The 18,708-nt window shown below is 45.1% G+C and overlaps 1 protein-coding gene across 4 annotated transcripts in view; it reads left to right on the top strand.

Moving 5' to 3' along the window:
* Positions 1-18,236, top strand: part of UBAP2 (ubiquitin associated protein 2) — a 71,525-nt gene extending 53,289 nt beyond the window's left edge. For 3 of the 4 annotated variants that reach the window (XM_080939980.1, XM_080939977.1, XM_080939979.1), the window contains 17 exons: positions 327-516; positions 2,667-2,883; positions 5,055-5,320; positions 5,789-5,961; positions 6,727-6,940; positions 8,864-8,903; positions 11,114-11,294; positions 12,079-12,148; positions 13,443-13,629; positions 13,752-13,843; positions 14,070-14,117; positions 16,148-16,226; positions 16,423-16,628; positions 16,927-17,026; positions 17,112-17,284; positions 17,376-17,567; positions 17,655-18,236. In XM_080939980.1, coding sequence (XP_080796106.1) covers positions 327-516; positions 2,667-2,883; positions 5,055-5,320; positions 5,789-5,961; positions 6,727-6,940; positions 8,864-8,903; positions 11,114-11,294; positions 12,079-12,148; positions 13,443-13,629; positions 13,752-13,843; positions 14,070-14,117; positions 16,148-16,226; positions 16,423-16,628; positions 16,927-17,026; positions 17,112-17,284; positions 17,376-17,567; positions 17,655-17,750 — 2,524 coding nt within the window. In that variant the 3' untranslated portion in view covers positions 17,751-18,236. The remainder of the gene's footprint in view (positions 1-326; positions 517-2,666; positions 2,884-5,054; positions 5,321-5,788; positions 5,962-6,726; positions 6,941-8,863; positions 8,904-11,113; positions 11,295-12,078; positions 12,149-13,442; positions 13,630-13,751; positions 13,844-14,069; positions 14,118-16,147; positions 16,227-16,422; positions 16,629-16,926; positions 17,027-17,111; positions 17,285-17,375; positions 17,568-17,654) is intronic. The other variant, XM_080939978.1, reaches the window with a different exon arrangement.
* The last annotated feature ends 472 nt before the right edge of the window (positions 18,237-18,708 follow it).

Below are 18,708 nucleotides of genomic sequence, written 5' to 3' on the forward strand. Positions count from 1 at the left end.
AAACAAACAAAAGCCAAACGTTCAAAGGGGGAAAACTGAAGAAATCTGAGATCAATAATGGTATTTGTAAGCTTTTACAGTTCTTCTTTTTGAATCACTGGAGTTCCTCCAACTCCAATGCATCTCTTAAAGTGTAGTTCACTCTTTGATTCTCTAAATTGCTTTTAGTGACAGTGTTTCTTTTAATCTTTCTTAAACTCCATTTCCAGTGGGTTTTGCTTATGAATCTCTAGCTTAAATTTTGTTTGTCCTGATGTTTTCTCCAGTTGACTGGCTGGTAGGATTTACTCATGACAGCTGATTGCATTTGTCTTTCATGTGCTTAGCACTGATCTGGTGGCCTTGCTCCACAAGCCTGCTCCTCCCACTCAAGCCACGGAAGTCAACTCCTTTGAACCGTCTCAGCAACAGGGTTTTGGCCAGGCTCTTGTCTTCACAAATTCTCAGCACAACAATCAGACGGCACCAGGGACTGCAAGCTCCACTCCTGCCAGCTCATATTCTCCTCAGAGTTTGGTAACTCACTTTATTTCAAGTTGGGGTCTTAAGGAATTCGCCTGTTGGCAACAGTCATTCACAATTGTGACTCATACCTTGTCTTCAGTTTCTCAGAAACAGTCACATATTGTCAGTAGATCTTCACCCAGGAAACAATGATGTGGAAATTTCCAAGCACATATCTGATGATTCCATGTGGAATTTAGCTACTGAGTTTCCTGGCTGAGATAAAAACTTCTTTATAAATTCTTGTCAATAATTGGTAACTGGGTTGATGGCATCCTTTTTATTAATGAGTTTTATAAACTTTTTTCTTGTGAGTGTGCTTGTATATGCACTTGTATACACCGTGTCCTACTTGGAAGAGATTAAAGAACAGCTTGTAGGAGCAGTTCTTACCCTCCTCTGTGTGGACCATCACTGCAGCCCAAGTGATTGTTTTCCCATTAGATTTTGTTTCACAGTCTGTGTTTATACTTAAATGTTTTGTTTTTTTCTTTTTTTGTCTATGTTCCTAGTTTGCACTTGTCTTTTTTACTGTATAAAACATGCCACTTTTTCTTAAATTGCTAGAGTCTTAAAATGTTAGAGTCCCTTCCATTGGAATGTTTTCCTTGATGGTGTCACCACAGATGCATGTGACTTCTTAGTGCCTTTTCAGAAAGAATTCTGGGATTGCTAGTAAGAGAACCGGCAGGTAGGCCTTAGAAGCCTGGGAGTGCAATCTGTGAGGGACAAGTGGAGTCTCTTCTAGTGTGAAGTAAATACAGAGGGAAAAAAACCCTTGGTTTTTACTGATTAATCAAAGTGTGTTCCCTCTGCCTTTCCATTGCTATTGGTGTGATGTTTTTCTGACTTCTAGAGTGTTTTTTGTCTGGTTGTTGAGGTCAGAGATAGAGCTGGACTTCAATGTATTGTTATAATCAATGCCTTGAACAATTGTTTAGCATTTTAAGAGCTGTGGTCATAAACACTGCTTCTGTCTATAATCATTGGGGGTTATAAATAACATTGTATAGTAACATTGGTTGTATAAATAACAATTTAATAATAATAGTAAAATAGGACAGAAAAATAAAAATAGTGGAAATAAGACAGAAAATCAGAATATGTGGGGATTAGATACTGTGTATATATCTTATACACATACATTAATATATGTTTTTGTGTCTTATTGGTTCAGTGAAGTAGCTGGAATTCAAAGACCCGTACTGAGTGTTGCAGAGAGCAAAGCAGTGACTACAGTGAAAGTGTGTTTGATCAGAGTAGATGGATGATGGGTGCTGTGTCAGCACGAAGAGTGACATTTGGGTGGACTTGAGCCGGATGGGCTCCATGCAGGCAGGAGCTATGATTTGATGGGATTGGCTGCCTATGACCCAGTATCTGCTCTGGGGGACTCAAAATTTTCTAACTGGTATACTCTAGACCTTAGAATATTGATAATAGCCAGGTGTGGTGTCACATACCTTTAATACCAGCACTTGTGAGACAGAAGTGTGAGACAGAAGCAAGTGGATCTCTGTGATTTGAGCCCATTCTGGCTTACAGTGAGATACAGGTCAGACGCGCTACATAGAGAAACCCTGACTTGGAAAACCAAAGGGGAAAGAATATTGACAGTAGAAATAACAGCTGACTCTTCTTTGATTCAGCTTCCTCTGAGATACACATTCTCTGGCGGACAGAGCATTGCTTTTGCTTTTGCTTAGTTATGGGATGGTTGATGTCATCCGAGCACAGGACTGCCCGCTTTTACAATGGAGCAGGAGCACCCAGTACGCTTTTGTCTTTTACTTGTTTGTTTTTTAAAAGTTTGCTTTGGAGTTGGACAGAAGGCCCAGCAGATGAGAACACTTAACTGCTCCTGCAGTTTGGTTCTGAGCACCCATGAATTAAAAGCAGCAAATCATTACTAAAATAAAACAAGTAGTTTGTTCTAAGTCTGCTGTATTTGTTTCTGTTGTCTTAACCTCACATCAGAATCAGGGAGGGATGTAGTTTTATTTAGTGACTGTTAAGGCATAGTGACATTTCTTCATGGACTTCTCTCTAAAGCGAGGTTGAGCTGTCAGATGATCCAGCTGCAGTGTTCTTCCTTCTGAAGATGTGTGTTTGCAAGCCTGGGATCAAAACTAAGGGCTTGTTCTCTTTCTATTTCTTTAAAGTCATCTGTCCTTGGCTCAGGATTTGGAGAGCTGGCTCAATCAAAAATGGCAAACATCTCCAACTCCCAGATTTTGGATAAGTTGAAACCACCAGGTTTGAGCCCGTTCCCTGCCGCTTCAAGCGCACAGCAGAACGACAGTGCAAGCCCTCCTGCCACCTCTGCTGCTTGGGACCTAAAGACCTCATCGTCCCAGCCCTCAGTCCTCAGTCATTTGGGTAAGTGGATGTTTTCTGAGCTGGCTTGTTACAGTAAGTCCAAATCAGAGCGTGTTGTATGTGAACAGTATGGAGGGACTTGTCAAGAGTCTATGAGAATACATGCAGCTTTGGAAAATTAAGTCAGCAGACTTAATATAGTGTCTGCGTGTGATTAACAGGAATAGGTAGATGCCCAGCTAGAAGACAAGAGCAAAAATACTGTATGATGGCTCCTATCTGTAATCCCAGCACTCAGAAGGTGGAGGTGGGAGGATATCTATATGTTTGAGACCAACCTAGGGTATAGAATGAGAGTCTGCTTCAAAAATCAAGCACAAGCCAGTACAGACTGCTTGTGACATACCTCTGATCTCAGCTCTTGGTAGGCAAACTGATCTCCATCAATTTGAGCCCAGGCTGGTCTAGATTCTGAGTTCTAGGTTGGCCAGGACTATATAGTGAGACCCTGTCAAAAAAAAAAAAAAAAAAAAAAAAAAAAAGGCAAACAAAAATTTAAGCAATTGAGGCTAGTGAGGTGAATTCGTAGTTAAAAGTCCTGGTTGATTCTCCAGGGTGGAATCCCAGTATCCACAGGCTGATGCTCACAGCTCTTTGTCACGCCTGTTTCAGGTAATCCCGTGCTCTCTCCTGGCCTTGATGGGTACATCTATAGATAGGATACACAGATATACCTATCTATAGATGTACCCATCAAGGTATACACCTATACACATAAAAAATAATGACTGTAGACCGGGCTGGCCTTGAACTCAAAGAAATCCACCTGCCTCTGCCTCGTAAGTGCTGGGATTAAACTCATGGCTTTACTCCTTATTGTGAAGGGAGCATGTGTGAAGTTGATGTTTTCTAAACAGAATGTCTACCAGAAATCCCTTGTAACATTAAGCCTTCATTTTCCACATATACTCATGTGAAAGCTGAGGGAAGGGGTGGTGGGGTTATTTCAGTCCTAGAGTTGATTGCATACTTGCATGACAGGCAGATTTCTGTGCATCACGAAATGACTTTCTCTACTCAAGGGATGCATGCAAGAGCCACTGTTTCCGTTCTAGTGGAAGCTGTATTCATTCATAGGCACCTTTGCCTGACAGACAGCATAATTACAAATTTGATAAAGGGAAACAATGTTAAGCACAAACCATGTTTGTAGATATTGTAAGCACGGTAGGCCAGTCTTACTAGTTAGTGTATTGGCTGTTAGCTTTCCCATATAATTAATGAAAAGAGAAATTTAAAGATAGACATATGTTGTTTCTGTATGAAGCCTTTGACACATGCCTTGTTCTGAGTTGAAATGAACTTATTTTGATGGGATGTGCTACTTTTATTTTTTCTTTTTAAATTAGAAAGTTATAATTGACATATTCTAACAATTGATCTTGTATTGAGAAATGCCTGGTATACTCATTCATTATAACTTTGTTTTTCATAGTTTATTCATATAATTCCAGTTTAAAAACAATAGACTGAGTTTAGTGTCCTAACAATGAGGGAAGAAGCCAGTGTGCATGAACATGCTGTGGCTTCCAAAAATAAATTGTGTGAAACTAAGACAGATGCTATGTCCGTGTCTTTGATAGTCAGGAAGCTTATAGTTTTGTAACATTATCTACACATTATGTATAGTAGTCAAAATAGCTTTTTAAGGTGTACCAAATTGGTGGCTGGGGAGACTGTTCAGTTTGTTAAGTGCATGTTGTATAAGGTGGATCATCTGTGTCAAAGCTGTGTACAGTGACACACATTTGTAGTTCTAGCATTGAGGAGGAAGACAGCAGAACCCTTGGAGCTCAAGCCAGCCAAGTTAGCTGAATGCTGAGTTCCTCCAGGTTCAGTGAGAGGCTTTGTCTCAACAACATAAAGTAGAGAGCAACTCTGGAAAACATTTCCAGTTGGGCTCTGGTTTTGCACACGCACACACACCAGAATTGATATTGTATCCTCACCTAATGAACTGGTGTGTAGCATGGATATCTCTACATCGTGTCTTCTCTCCACATGGGAACAGATCATTTAGGCACCTTTCCAGTTACCAAGTGTATGTGTGTTTTTCCTTGCCTACTGTTTCCTGCTCTTCTCAAGTAGATAATTCAGAAAACCTGAAAGTCAGGGTAAATGTGCTGCAGAATTACAGCTCACTGCCACTTGTTTTCCTTCTACATTTTTAGACTTCAAATCTCAGCCTGAACCATCTCCAGTTCTCAGCCAGTTGAGCCAGCGACAACAACAGGCCCCGGCAGTCAGTGTTCCCCCTGGTTTGGAGTCCTTTCCTTCTCAGGCAAAACACCGAGAAGCAACACCTGGAGATGGTCCTTCTACTGTCAACAGACTTTTGCAGCTTCCTACCATGGCTGTGGAAAACATTGTATCTGCCCACCAGCCACAGCCCAAACACGTTAAACTCCCTAAGCGCCGGGCTCCTCCAGCTTCTAAGGTAGGCGGTCCATGTAAATAAGTATTAGAACAGCACTGTGCCACAGTGTCCTCATCAGAGCCAGGAGTGTCTTCAAGCACAGCAATTGCTTTGGGAGTCACAGTAGACCTGCGAGTGTGATTCAAAGTGCTGTTGTTTTTGTGTGTGGTACCTCATGGTTGGATGTGTGATTACCTGAGCAGATAATGCTTTTGGCACTGGTGCTTCCCTGAAAGGAGCAGAGTATCCTCATCTACTAACTCTCCTGACATCTTCCCCAACAACTCGGAAGCCATTTGCAATAGTTACGTGGACCATTAAGTTATTTGCTCTATTCCCTCACTGTTTAAAGGTTCTATTTCTATTCCTTTCCTTTTTCTCATTAGTTCTTGCCAGTGTAGCCCAAGGAAGTGACTTGTTTGAGTCTTTTGTAAGGCTGTGAGGACTGAAGTCCCTGCCCTCTGTCACTGATGAGCTCTGCTTTTGTAGGTTCCCGTGTCTGCAGTGGAAATGCCGGGGTCTGCAGACATCACAGGGCTGAATGTTCAGTTTGGGGCCCTAGAATTTGGATCAGAGCCATCTCTCTCTGAGTTTGGATCAACAGCTTCAGCCAGTGAGAATAGTAATCAGATTTCTATCAGCTTGTACCCGAAGTCTTTAAGGTATACACTCATTTCTTCGATTGTGACTGAATATAATCCTTTCTTTACAAAGCAAACAAAATGGAGTCAAGGGTTTGGTGAGGCCATCAAGGTGGTTTGCAGCTCCCAACTGTGTAGTTTCAGAGTCTGCCATGGCCCTCACTTGTTTTTCTTGCTCCTTGCTACCCTTTGACAGATAAAGTGTGTATCACAACTTGTCTGATGTGGATGTTTCATGTGACCAGAGTCATGTAAAATGTGGCGTTTGTGCCTCTTTTACTTAAAGTTTTCAAAGGCCAGTCATTTCACTGAGCAGATGCGGCACATTTATAGTTTGTAGATATTTAGGTTCTTTTCTCTTTTGGCTTATGCTCTGTTACAGTGTTCCTAGTAGTGGAATTATTGAATCATGTGATAACCACCTGGCAGCCCCCAGGTTTGCACAGTAGCAACAGCACTCACACACCCTGGTAGTCAAGGATGTACCCAACTTCTCACCTGCTTCCCTACACTATTTTCAGTGGAATGTTTTGCAAATAGAAAGATTTGATACACACACACACACATATACATACATACATACATACATACATACATACATACATACATACATACATACATGCATGTTTTTTTCCTGTGACTGGAGGTAATATCTGATAAAGACTGTAGTGTACATTTGTGGATAGTGTCACTTTAGTTTAGAATATGATACTGAACTGATTTTGTCTTTTTACTGAAGCTGTCAGAAGACAGCAGTGTATGTCTAATCCTGTGTTCTCTTTACAGTGAGCCCTTGAATGCCTCTTTTCCAATGACCAGTGCTGTACAGAACCCCACCTACACAACCTCAGTCATTACCTCCTCTACTCTGACCAGCTCGTCTGTCAGCTCCACCAGCCCAGTAACAACTGCTTCCTCTTACGACCAGAGTTCTGTGCATACCAGGATTGCATACCAAAGCTCTGCAAGCCCACCAGACTCAACTCTAGGCTCTGTTGCTGTAAGTGGTTCTTTGGGGTTTCTTTTCTTAGACTATCTTGCTTAGAAGTTAGTGTACAGTTTGGCAAATTATGCTTTAAATTTTAGTTTATTTGTGTGTGTGTGTGTGTGTGTGTGTGTGTGTGTGTGTGTTGGGGGTGTTTGTGTCTGTGCGTTGCATACATGTGGAAGCAAGAGGACAACTTACAGGAATTAACTCTCTTTTCATTTTGTGTGTCTCAGGGATCTAACACAGGGCATTTGTCATGCTTGGCAGCTGGTGCCTTTACTCGAAGAGCCTTCCTACTGGCCCAACATAGTACTTCAGGGACTAATTTGATGGGCACATCGTGCCATTTATCAGAATCAGCAGTACTTTCCTCCTCAGACACTGGCTTTTGATGAAGCCTACAGTGCTAGGCATGAACCGTCTGCTGTGGGACAGTCATCGAATCCGGCCAGAAAGCATTGCTTACCTCCATTAACTGCCTTGCATTACTAACCAGTAGGCTGAGCTGTTACATACAAGGTTCACAGCTAAGTGAGGCTGTTAATGATACTTTTCTCCCAACACCTTGAGGGCTAGCCAGTAGATAAGAGGTTTTCTAGCCAGATCCACTTGCTGTCTGTCATGTGGAGCTGTAGCAATAAGGTCTTAGAATGAGCTCTAGTGAGACCCATCAGCAGTAATGGTGGTTGCTTGTGTTGTATTTGGGGACCTCAGGGACCTAAATGGGTATCCAGCTTTTCCAGTACTGGGATTTTTGTTTACTAACTTACTGCTTCTGAGAATAGCTTGGTCCACCCATACTGGCCATCTGTTCAAACCGTCTCAAAATTTTGTTGGAGTTTGAGAGGAAAGCAACAGGACAGACAAGGTATAAATCTTGTCAGCTGCTGGGAGGAGGCAGATGGAAAAGAGGGACGAGGCATAGGTTTGGGGGGTTGGCAAGCAGCTGTAGACTGGAGCTCTAGAGGAGTGGCATGAAGGCCTCACCCAGTCTGCCAAGCTGGGTGTGATGGATCCCCTAAAACTGGAGTTATAAACTGTGGGCCACCATATGGGTGCTGGGAACCAAATACAAATCCTCTGGAAGAGCAGCAAACGCTGCTACGCCATCTCTCCATTTCTTTATATAAAAGGTATCTCAGCTTTTCTTCCCTTTCTGGGGACGGTGTCTGAGTGTACTGCCAGGTGCACACTCGGGTCCTCCCCGTCTGTGGAGGCCGCTGTCTGTATGTACAGATCCCTGTTTTAGTCCATCATGGCATCACGGCTATGTTCAAGCCGGTTGCTTTAGGTTCTTTATTTTGTGGACAACATAGTCAAAACTTCCTCTGTACTATCACCTTCAATAAAGCTGCATCTTAAGATCACATCTCATTTCTCATAGAAATATTGCTCAATGGTTGATGGTCCCTGCTAGGGAAGTTACTCTTTCTATAATATATATTTATGTTATTTAGAATTTGTATATATATTAGAATTATATTATTTGCATTACAGAATTTGCATGAAAAATGGAACGTGTCATACTTATATTGGGACTTCATCTTCCTTATATGGTTTAACGACTTGATAATTGTTTTACACATGCTTTTAGCCTTTGTACTTTTCTTCCCTAAATTCTGATTCTGGTTTTCAAAATGCCTACTTCTCATGATATATTAAAGCTAGTTGTATTGCCTCTCCTCACTTATGTTCATATTTTTATTTTTAAACAAAACAAAAGAATGAAGAAGGTAGAGTCTGGAGAGGTGTTTCGGTGTTTAGAACCCTTTCTGCACCAGCCTCAGGCAGCTCACAATCACCTGTAACTCCAAGACCTTCTTCCAGCTTTGGCTGGTACCTAAATGACACACACTCACTCTCGTCCCAATCGAGAGTCATCCTGGTGTTTGTCTGGGCATGTCTGTGTGTTAACTCTTTCTCTGTTTTTTGTAGAATGGACATGGTGGTGGCCGAAGTCAGCACGCTGCAGATGGTAAGTGTCTATTTTGTTGTGGCAAGTGGAGACCAGAGAGATGTGGCTAATATAATGCGGAGAGCCCCAGTTGGTTGGTGGTTAGTACTCCAAAGCCGGTACTTGCATATGTCCCCTGGAAACCACTTGTTTATTTTTGAAGTCTCACTCTTGGCGCCAGCTGGCCATGTAGACCATGTTGACCTGGAATTTGTGAAAGCTGTGGTTGCCTCTGCCTCCTGAGTACCAGGATTAAGGATGCTTGCTACCATATCCCAAAACCACTTTTTATAGGTAGTTGTATCCACTCAACTTCAGGCTCATCTGGGAATCCCAGAGTGTGGCTAACAGGTTCTCTTCTCTAGCCACACTCTCTCTTCCCCTTCCTGTTGTTCCTTGAGAGAATACTTCTCTGTGGACCTTTTATAAAGTCATCCATGAGTCATGGAGGTACCTTTTGGGCTCTGAATTTGGGGTGGAGTGCTTTGTGTGTGTCTTCATCGAGTTTCTTTACGAACCAGTTTCATTCTCAGAATCCTGTTAGAAGACTTAAACATTTTGTTGTTCTTGTTTGTTTTTTGTGTGTTTCTGAGACAGAGTTTCTTTGTGTGGCCTTGCTACCTGGGATTTGCTCTGTAGACCAGGCTAGCCTTGAACTCAGAGATTAGCCTGCCTCTGCTTCTAAGTACTAGGATTAAAGACTAAAGACATATGCTACCCCTACCTGGCTAACTAGTGATCCTTCTTACATGATCCCTAAAAAAATACTAGTTCTATTCCAAGGTTATGAATTAATCAACATTAACTGAGTAATTCTCTCCAGAATTCTGTCAGATTGATTGAGGCTGAAATGGCTGAAAAGCCCAGTTGCAAAAAATTACAGCCCATTCCTCCTCCATGACCCACAATGGATTGAATCATTGCTGTTCTTCCACATGACCCAATGCCCATCCTCTGTAACCCTAATTATTCGTATCCTAGCCTCAGTGTCCACTCCTTCTACTTGTTACGCCGCTATCTTCCTTCTCACAAGTACTCACTAAAATACCCATCATACTGTTTCTGTCCTCTACAGTCTGTCTCTCACTTGGAGATCTTCTCTTTAGTTGAATTCTCATAGCCCTTCTCAACTTATTTTACAGGTGCCTAATTTCTGCCACCACACTATCCTGCTAGCAACAAACAGTATTAACATTTAATATTAGCTCAGTCAGTAGAGTGCCTATCACACACACAGCTCTGAGCTCTACCTATGGAAGCCTGTAATAGTAGCATTTGGAAGGCAGGAGAATCAGAATTTCATGCTTATTACATAGTGAGTTGAGACCCTGTATCTAAAAGAGTAAAGAACACCCCCTTCTCCCAACAGGGTAAAAAGAGTAAAGGGTTCACAGTGCAACTCTAGCTTTCGGGAGTTCAGAGTCATCCTCCATTACTTAGAGAGTTCAAGGTTGGCCTGTGCTACATGAAGCTCTTGTCTCAGAAAAATGTGAGTTGACCAAACTGCAGGCTGGACTATGTTCATCTTTCTCTTCCTGTTGTACGTCCTCACGGGGATGTCAACAAGAGGGAAAGGCGATGGTTGTTCCAAGCACATATCTGATTTATACGTGTGGATGATGATGATGCTGAGTCTTTTCTGAGGTCATTAATTGTGTCCATGTCGTCTCTGAAACATAAAACCTTTATAATCTGTGCTCTGTGATTAATCTTTTGAAACAAAAACCAAGAAAGTTGCTACTGTGCATTTGCAAGTATGTGCTGGTATGAATTCTTCCTGCAGAGTTGAGATGAACAGACCTTTCCACATTGCCCTGAGGTGCTCCTGCACTCTTGACAACCTGTGCCTTCACTGGTGCCAAGTGGATGGAAGTGTCGAGGGGGCCTTGCACATCTGCTCCTCACTTCCTCACACATGCTTTTGGAAGGAAATTTGTCTCACTATGTACACATCAAATTGTGCCCATCTTTTCTGGGTGTTTGTTTCGAGTGCCTGGAAATGGGAGAAATATGTCTGCATCAAGACAATATAAAGGTGTCATTTTCTGTTCTTTGTCCAAACTTATCACATCTGGTTCTGTAGTCTTATCTGTGAGAAATAGAGCTGTCTGATGACATACGTGTTCACTGTGCTAGGAAACATAACATGCTGTACTGCGTGTGGCTAGACACTGCCTGTGTCTCCTGTACTGAGGAATGCATCCGGAGCTAAAGAGATACATGTCTTACAGCTACTTCATCCGTTCCAGCTCCAAAGAAGACAGACCCTTCTCCCCTCCCGTCCGTGAGCTCCCTTCCCAGCCCCGCATCCTGCACTGTACTTCTGCCCTCCTCGTCCCAGCACACTGCCACTTTGTCCTCCTTGACCCCATCTGGGGAACTGTCCAGCAGTCCTCTTTCTCAGCTCAGCAGGTATGTAAGTCACAATGAGAAAAGAAACTGGTGGAGACTTGTGGGCTCTTGTCAAACACATGCCATGAACAGAAGCCACATGTTGCCTCTGGGGTGTATCATGTAGAGCCCGATCTTTGGGCATGGCTTTGGGTTTGGCCTGGTCACATCCCAAAGTCACTAGGAATGAAAACCGCTGAGGTCTCCTGGGAAGCAGAGGAACCACAAGCACATACTTAATGCCTGTCCTGTGCTCAGTTCTTAGCCCATCCACCTTAACAGAGTAAGAGTGATTTTTAAGTATCTGACTTAGGTTTGTCCTGATTCCAGAGGTATATTATTTGAATAGGGTGCAAGGAAAGGGGTTAACTTATCATCCAGACCTTCTGGGTAGAGTTCTTGATCCATTTAGTTCAGAGTGAAAATGTTTGGTTGGAGCTCAGAATCTGATGGAATTCATGCTTGACTCTTAGTTTTTGGCCATACATGCATAGAACCTCTCTTGACCGGCAGTGTTCTGAGCTTTCCAGGTGCATTTCTGGTTTGACAATATACCCCTATCCCCCCAAAAAAGGTTATAATTTATTGACGCCAAGATATATCAGGTATGTTCTAGTGAATCACCCTGTAGGTCAGTTCTGACCACCAGGAGGACTTTGCCACAGGAATCTATGGGCATAAAGTCTATGTCCAGGTGTCTTTAGGGATAGAATTGATTTTGATTATAGCCTGTGAGACCAGACAAGTATTGCTTCTGTGGATAAGTGCACTTGTTTGGACATGTGGTGCTGTTTTTATCTTGTAGCTCCCTCTCTAGCCACCAGAACAGCTTGTCCTCTGCACATACAACGCGCTCTACAAGCACGCCACACACTGTAAGTGCTCACCCCTTCTGCTCAGTGTACCCAGACGGTTAACTGGGAAATTGGTTAACTGTGATCTGAGACTGATCCAGAGTGTCATGGTTCAATGCCTTAGAACCCTGTGCTTTCTCTTGTAAGATGGGCATGTGCTTGATCTCAAGGATGTGGAGAGTGCTCTTTCATTGTAGGACACATCTGGTCAGCAGGGACGGTTTATTTCTTGGTCTTTTACTTGATGCTTTGTTGCCAATAGGTTTGTTTCTAATTCCTGTCTGCAGATATCTTTAATTGTCCTGTCTCTTGGCCTAAAAGATATAATTAATTGCATCCTATTGTGTTAACATTGTGGGGGCTTTGCTAATAGTAGATGTATGCTTTAATCAGCCTTCAGATTCTCTCATGCTTAGAGATAGAAAGTTTGAGGGAAGAAGTTTTTAGAAGGTCAAGAAGTTCAGGCCAAGGAAGTTTCAAGGTGGAACTATCAGCTAGGGAATGCCCTTAATTTATCTCCTTTAAACATGTAAATGCATTAATGTGAATTAGTGTTTGCCCACATTCATATGCGCACTGTGTAGAAGGCAAGGAAGAGTGTATCAGGTTCCCTGGATTTAAAGCTACAGATAGTTATGAGACACCAAGTATATGCCCAGGACCAAACCTAGGTCAGTAAGAGCAGTCTGTGGTTTTCATCACTGTACCCTCTCTACAGCACTCTTTTTATTTATATGTGTGCATTCATCTTTTGTGTGTGTATACCCATAGGGTATTGGAATCCTGTGGAGTTGGAATTATACTTAGTTGTGAGCCTTCTGATATGGGTGTTTGAAATAAAAGCTAGATCTTCTGTAAGAGCCGTACCACCCAGCCATTTTCTTCACCCCTGATAGTTTTGTTTCTGTATTCATATATCTTTTCTGTCTGTCTCAGACAGCATTGTTAAGGGATTTTGGATATCTCGTCCTTTGTTTTTGCTTCCCATCCTTGGAAAGCTGCCTGCCCTTTCCCTGAGACTAGTTATGCCTGCAGCCTGCTCTTCTTGTGGTACTGGGGTGGGGGCCCAGACACTCCCCCTCTAGAAGAGCAATAAGTACCCTTATAGGTAGCTTGGTTGGTTGGATTGTCTTGAGACAGTATCACTGTCCTGATGGCTGGATCTGGCCTTGCCACTAAGTAAATGTTACAGTGTGGTTCCCTCAACTTATTACAGTCAACAAGTACTGGCATTGGCTACTGCCTGTCATTCTGACTGTTCCAGATCCATCTTCCCTGCAGTCAAACTCACATGTCTTGGCTTTTGTTTTGCCAGCATGCCAGCGTGGAGAGCACCCCATCCTCAGCTGCCTTCTCAACAGCAGCAACCTCTGCTCCAAGTGCCCCATCCTCAGGGGTGGTCCTGCCCGGGAGCATGAGCAGTGTGAACAGCCTGTGCCTGGGTGGGACCACTGTGAGCATACCTAGCAGCAGTACCAGGGCCACAGCCTTGGTGACCTCAGGTATGTACCCCAAGTCCCTTACCTCAAGTGTGAACTTCCAGACCTGCACCTTCACCCCCAAGCAGCCAAGGAGTCTCACTGTGCAGTGGGTAGTTCATTGTGTGTTGTTTTGCCCTTTGTAGGCAAAGCACCCCCAAACCTGCCTCAAGGGGTGCCTCCTCTGCTACACAATCAGTACCTCGTGGGCCCTGGAGGGCTGCTTCCTGCTTACCCGGTGAGTAGATCTAACAGGAAGATCTAACTCTTAAGGGCTGGACCTGGCGGGCCCACCTGACAGTGGTTATGAGTTAGTCCTGTTTCTGTCCATCTCATACCTGATGTATCCTTTTCTTCTAGACTCTACTTAGGTAGGATCTTTTCCTATAACGCCTGACCCAAGTCCCATTTTTGAGTGTGTCTGCAGCGTGTGGTCACTAACATATGCACTGATTCTCCTGCAGATCTATGGCTATGATGAGCTCCAGATGCTGCAGTCACGGCTGCCAATGGTGAGTGACAGATGGCTTAGTGAGGACCGTGGCAGTTGAGACTCAGAGGCCCCTTCCTTCCTTCCTTGACAGCCACTGTGCTTGGCCCTCAGGATCCTCAGCTACGGATCTCCCCCATACCAGTGGTGATGTTCTTGGTTTGGCTGATGTCTTGGCAGATAAAGGTCATTGCTCAACCCTGGAGAATGAGGGACTTTGGGACTGTTCACTCACTATAACCCGTGGCTTGTACCAGATATATTATTTTTCTGCTCCATTTAAAAACAAAACAAAAACAACCAGAAACTAAAAACAACTCAACGTGGAGGCATGCTCCTGTAGTCCCAGGATCTGAGAGACCAGGCTCGAGTCCAAGACCAACCTAGCTACATCCTGAGACCGTGGCTCAGAACAAACTTGTACAATGTCAGCCTTGCAGGTTGTGCTTGGGGATGTGGTGCTTTCTTTATCTCACGCTTCCCTGCATGGCCGCGTCCACAATGGCAGCGCTGCTGCGGCCTCACCTCGGCCAGGGTGGTCTGTGTTCTGACTCTGGGTCTAAGGATAAAGAAATGCATCCTGTGGGAAAGCCTCGGAGAGAAGCAGGGCAGCAGGGGGCAGGCCTGTTCTACATGAGTAGGCTTGCCCTCCGGGTAGACAGTCGCAGCCTCATACTCTAGGGAATATGTTAGTGACAGATGCACAGTGTGGTCTTTCGTGTTCTCAGAGGAAGAGACTGCCCAGGCGTAGGGCTATCGGCCTGCGGTTACTGCAGTGCCACTCCTCCTCTACACCCCTCCCGTCCCTGTGTTGTCTGTCTTCTGCCAGGCTGCCCATAGTGTACAGCTGCAGGTAGCACCTCCTCCATCGACTGCAGTCCTTTCAGAGGGAGAGCAGGCTGAGGGCCTGCTGAGTCTAACAGGACATAGAAGAACCCCTGGGCAGAGTCTAAGATCACCTGAAGTAACACTCAGAGTTGGACCCATCCTTCCTTAGGGGTTTTTCTTGCCTCTCTACCCACACCCATGAGTCTCTTTTAACTTTAATTTTCTGTGCACACAAGTTTGGCTAGTACTCAGTAGATGTGCCACACATGTGGCTGATGATCACGGGACAGATGATATCATCCTTGCAAATGAAGTTAGACAGTAAGACACCATGTGGGTTAACCACTGAGTCATTTCTCCAGCCCCTCCTTTTTCCATTTTAAAAGTTGTTTGAAGTTTTTCTTGGGTCATGTTTAGCCTTCCTTTGGGGCTAAACTGCTGCCTTTGAATTTCCTCATATATGATGGGGTCCCCTTCTGGTCTTCATTCCTACCAGTCTCCTTTGTCTCCACCTAGTTCCTGCAAGCTCCTTGTCATTTGGATAATTCTTTGTGCCTCTTAGAATTCTGGCTGAGGATCCCTTGTTTTCCTGGAGTTTGCCTAGACTTGCAGCCTAAGGGCTGTGCGTACCGTTCCCCATGTTCTTGTCTAGCTTCACCTCAGAGCTCCGGCAGCCCAGAGCCCTGGGTGGTAAGGGCCAGGGCAGGACATCTTCATGCTCAGAGTGCAACTTCTGCAGCCTTGGTTTGCACCCTTGCACCTGCCATTCTCACCTGCCATTTAGCTCTGTTGCTGGAGCTAACTGAGTTGGCAGATGCTAGATTACCCATGGTCTTTTGCCTGCCTAGCACTGCTTTCTACCCTTCTTTAAGTTTCTTTTACCTTTTCCATAGCCGTTCGTTTAGTCTCTTACACAGAAACGGCCTACAGGGTTGGTTTGGCCCATGGCATTTGCCAAAGCCTCCGTGTGTCCTGTAAAAAGAGTTGTGAGGCTGGCTGCGTCTGGCCAGGGCATTAGGATTTAGCAGTCTGCCCACATTAGCTAATGCAGGGGTTCTGAGCAGTACACCCCGGGTATTGTCGTACATGCAGCACTCTGGACGGCTGCCTGTCCTGGGAGTGTGACATCACCCAGAGTGTGTATATGTGTTCTGACAGCTGGATCTGCTCTCTGTGGAAGTGGGCTGAGACCATTGCTCAGTGAGTCTCCTTGGTCTTTCCTAGGATTACTATGGAATTCCCTTTGCAGCACCCACAGCCCTTGCCAGCCGAGATGGGAATCTAGCTAATAATCCATATTCAGGTTAGTTGGCTCAGTGGGCAAGAGTTGGGGAGGTGATGGGCTGGCCTCGCTAGCCATATGGGGCCAGAAGATGGATGAGGAGGGCTGAGGCAGTCTTTAAAGGTGTGAGTACTCGAGCTGGCAGTTTGAGCTATTCCTGTCTGTAACAGCTAGCCTGGCCTTTCCCCTGGTGATACAAGGGTCAGTGTTCTTCTAGGTGACGTCACAAAGTTTGGCCGAGGAGACTCTGCATCCCCTGCACCTCCAACGACACCAGCTCAGGCACAGCAGAGCCAATCTCAGACCCACCACACGGCCCAGCAGCCCTTTTTGAATCCTGCTCTGCCACCTGGCTACAGCTATACCGGCCTTCCTTACTACACAGGCGTGCCCAGTGCCTTCCAGTATGGGCCCACTATGTTTGTGAGTATTTCTGCAGATCATTTTCTGGGCTGTGGGTTCCTCAAAGGTTGCAACTTTGGGCATGTTTTCCAGAATGTCAGCAACAGATAAGTGTAGCCACGAGCCCATTTGGTTACATCTAACCTTTGAAGATTGTTCAGAGGTCAGATTCTATTCTCCACCTCCTTTAGATTCATCATGACTGCACTTATGAAAATACTGGTTTTCTGGTTCTGACTTCGTTTTGCCCCAAACAAACCAAGGCTGATCTCCTCTTTGCCTTATTCTTACACTCAAACCTCACCTGTTTGTCAACCAGGTCCCTCCAACCTCAGCAAAACAGCACAGTGTGGCCCTCAGCACTCCCCCAACCCCTTTCCAGCAGGCCAGTGGCTATGGGCAGCATACTTACAGCACAGGTAAGGACCACAGCACACCCCCAGGACTGAGGGGGCACATGCTCAGGTAGACCTGCTTAGCCTACACATGTGTCTTTTGCCCTAGGTTATGATGATTTGACCCAGGGGACAGCATCAGGTGACTACACCAAGGGTGGCTATGGTGGTTCATCTCAGGCACCAAACAAGTCGACTGGTTCTGGGCCTGGCAAAGGAGTATCGGTATCTTCAGGCACTGGCTTACCTGATATGACTGGTTCTGTCTACAGTAAGACACAGGTGAGGTTGTACAAAGCCACCTTTGTACACAGGTAGATTGGAGAAAACTGCAGTTCAGCTTTACCTTCTCTTTGTCATTTTTATTCCACAGACTTTTGACAAGCAGGGATTTCATGCAGGGACTCCTCCACCTTTCAGTCTGCCCTCTGCCTTGGGCTCCACCGGGCCCCTGGCTCCTGGAGCGGCCCCTGGCTACGCACCTGCCCCGTTCCTGCACATCATGCCAGCCCACCAGCAGCCCCACTCCCAGCTGCTGCACCACCACCTACCCCAGGATGCCCCGGTGAGCGCAGTGATGGAGGCAGCTTCCCCACTTTGGGCGTGGGGTTCTGTTCCAGCCTTTATAGCTTTTTCTCCTCTTCCTCCTCAGAGTGGCTCTGGTCAGCGCAGTCAGCCCAGCTCCCTGCAGCCCAAGTCTCAAGCCTCCAAACCCACCTACGGCAACTCTCCATACTGGACAAACTAGACCCTGACAAGGAGAGGGTGGGCTCTTGGGTTGGGTATACTCTGGGCAGGAGAGAACACATGGAGCACATTTCTGGGAGCCCGGTGCCCTTCCTAGAATTCTGAGACAACTCTGTCAGCTGAGCCTCTATGGGAAGCCTGCCTTGCAGACCCACTATTGTATGTAATGTATTTATGTATGTATTTGTAAATGTGATAGAAGCCTGGAGGAGCTGGGCTGTGGCTACGGGTAGCATACATTGTGCTCTCCCAGTCTTGACACCCTTACTATAGCCAAGTAGGCCCCACCCTCACCTTTCTGCCTTCTCACCTTCCATGTGGCCCCAGCTCAGTAGGCTGTTGGGTATGCCACTGAAGGACTGGTGGTTTGGGGCCGTGTCACTACCAATGAAGAATCACGACTTATCTCACTCCCTGTAAACCATTGTTTTTCCCCCTGTAATTACTTCATACTTGTTTTTGAAAAACTGATCCTTTTGTTATCTGTCTTGGTCCTCCTTCCAAAAATTCTTAATCTGGAAACAGAAGAAGCCTGTCCAGCCTGGTGCCTATATGTCTGCGCATAGCAGGAGCTTCTGCTTTGGGTCTGGTCCTGCTCTAGGGAGTTGTCTTTTCTGACCAACCATTTGGGGTTGGAAATCTGAACTAGGGCTCAGAGATGTTCAGCCAGTCAGCTCCCTTATAAAGAAATCAAAGATCTGCTTCCATCACAGTGAAAGCCTGTTTCCAGGTGGACAACTGTTTCAGGGTTAACTCTTGCCCAAACTCCACCTAATAAAGTTTTGAGAGAATGCTGAGTCTCTGTGTTGTAGCTAAGGGGGATGGCTTGGGAAAGGCACTACCTCACAGGTATGACCACTTGATTTGCTGTTTTCTTCCTTCTTCAGGGCCTAAACTGTGCCTTGTCAAGTTCATGTGCCTTTCCTGGCCACCTCTTAGTAAGCCTCAGGGACCAGGGA

This window comes from Micromys minutus, assembly GCF_963924665.1.
Source record: "Micromys minutus genome assembly, chromosome: 28".
Classification (NCBI taxonomy): Eukaryota; Metazoa; Chordata; class Mammalia; order Rodentia; family Muridae; genus Micromys; species Micromys minutus.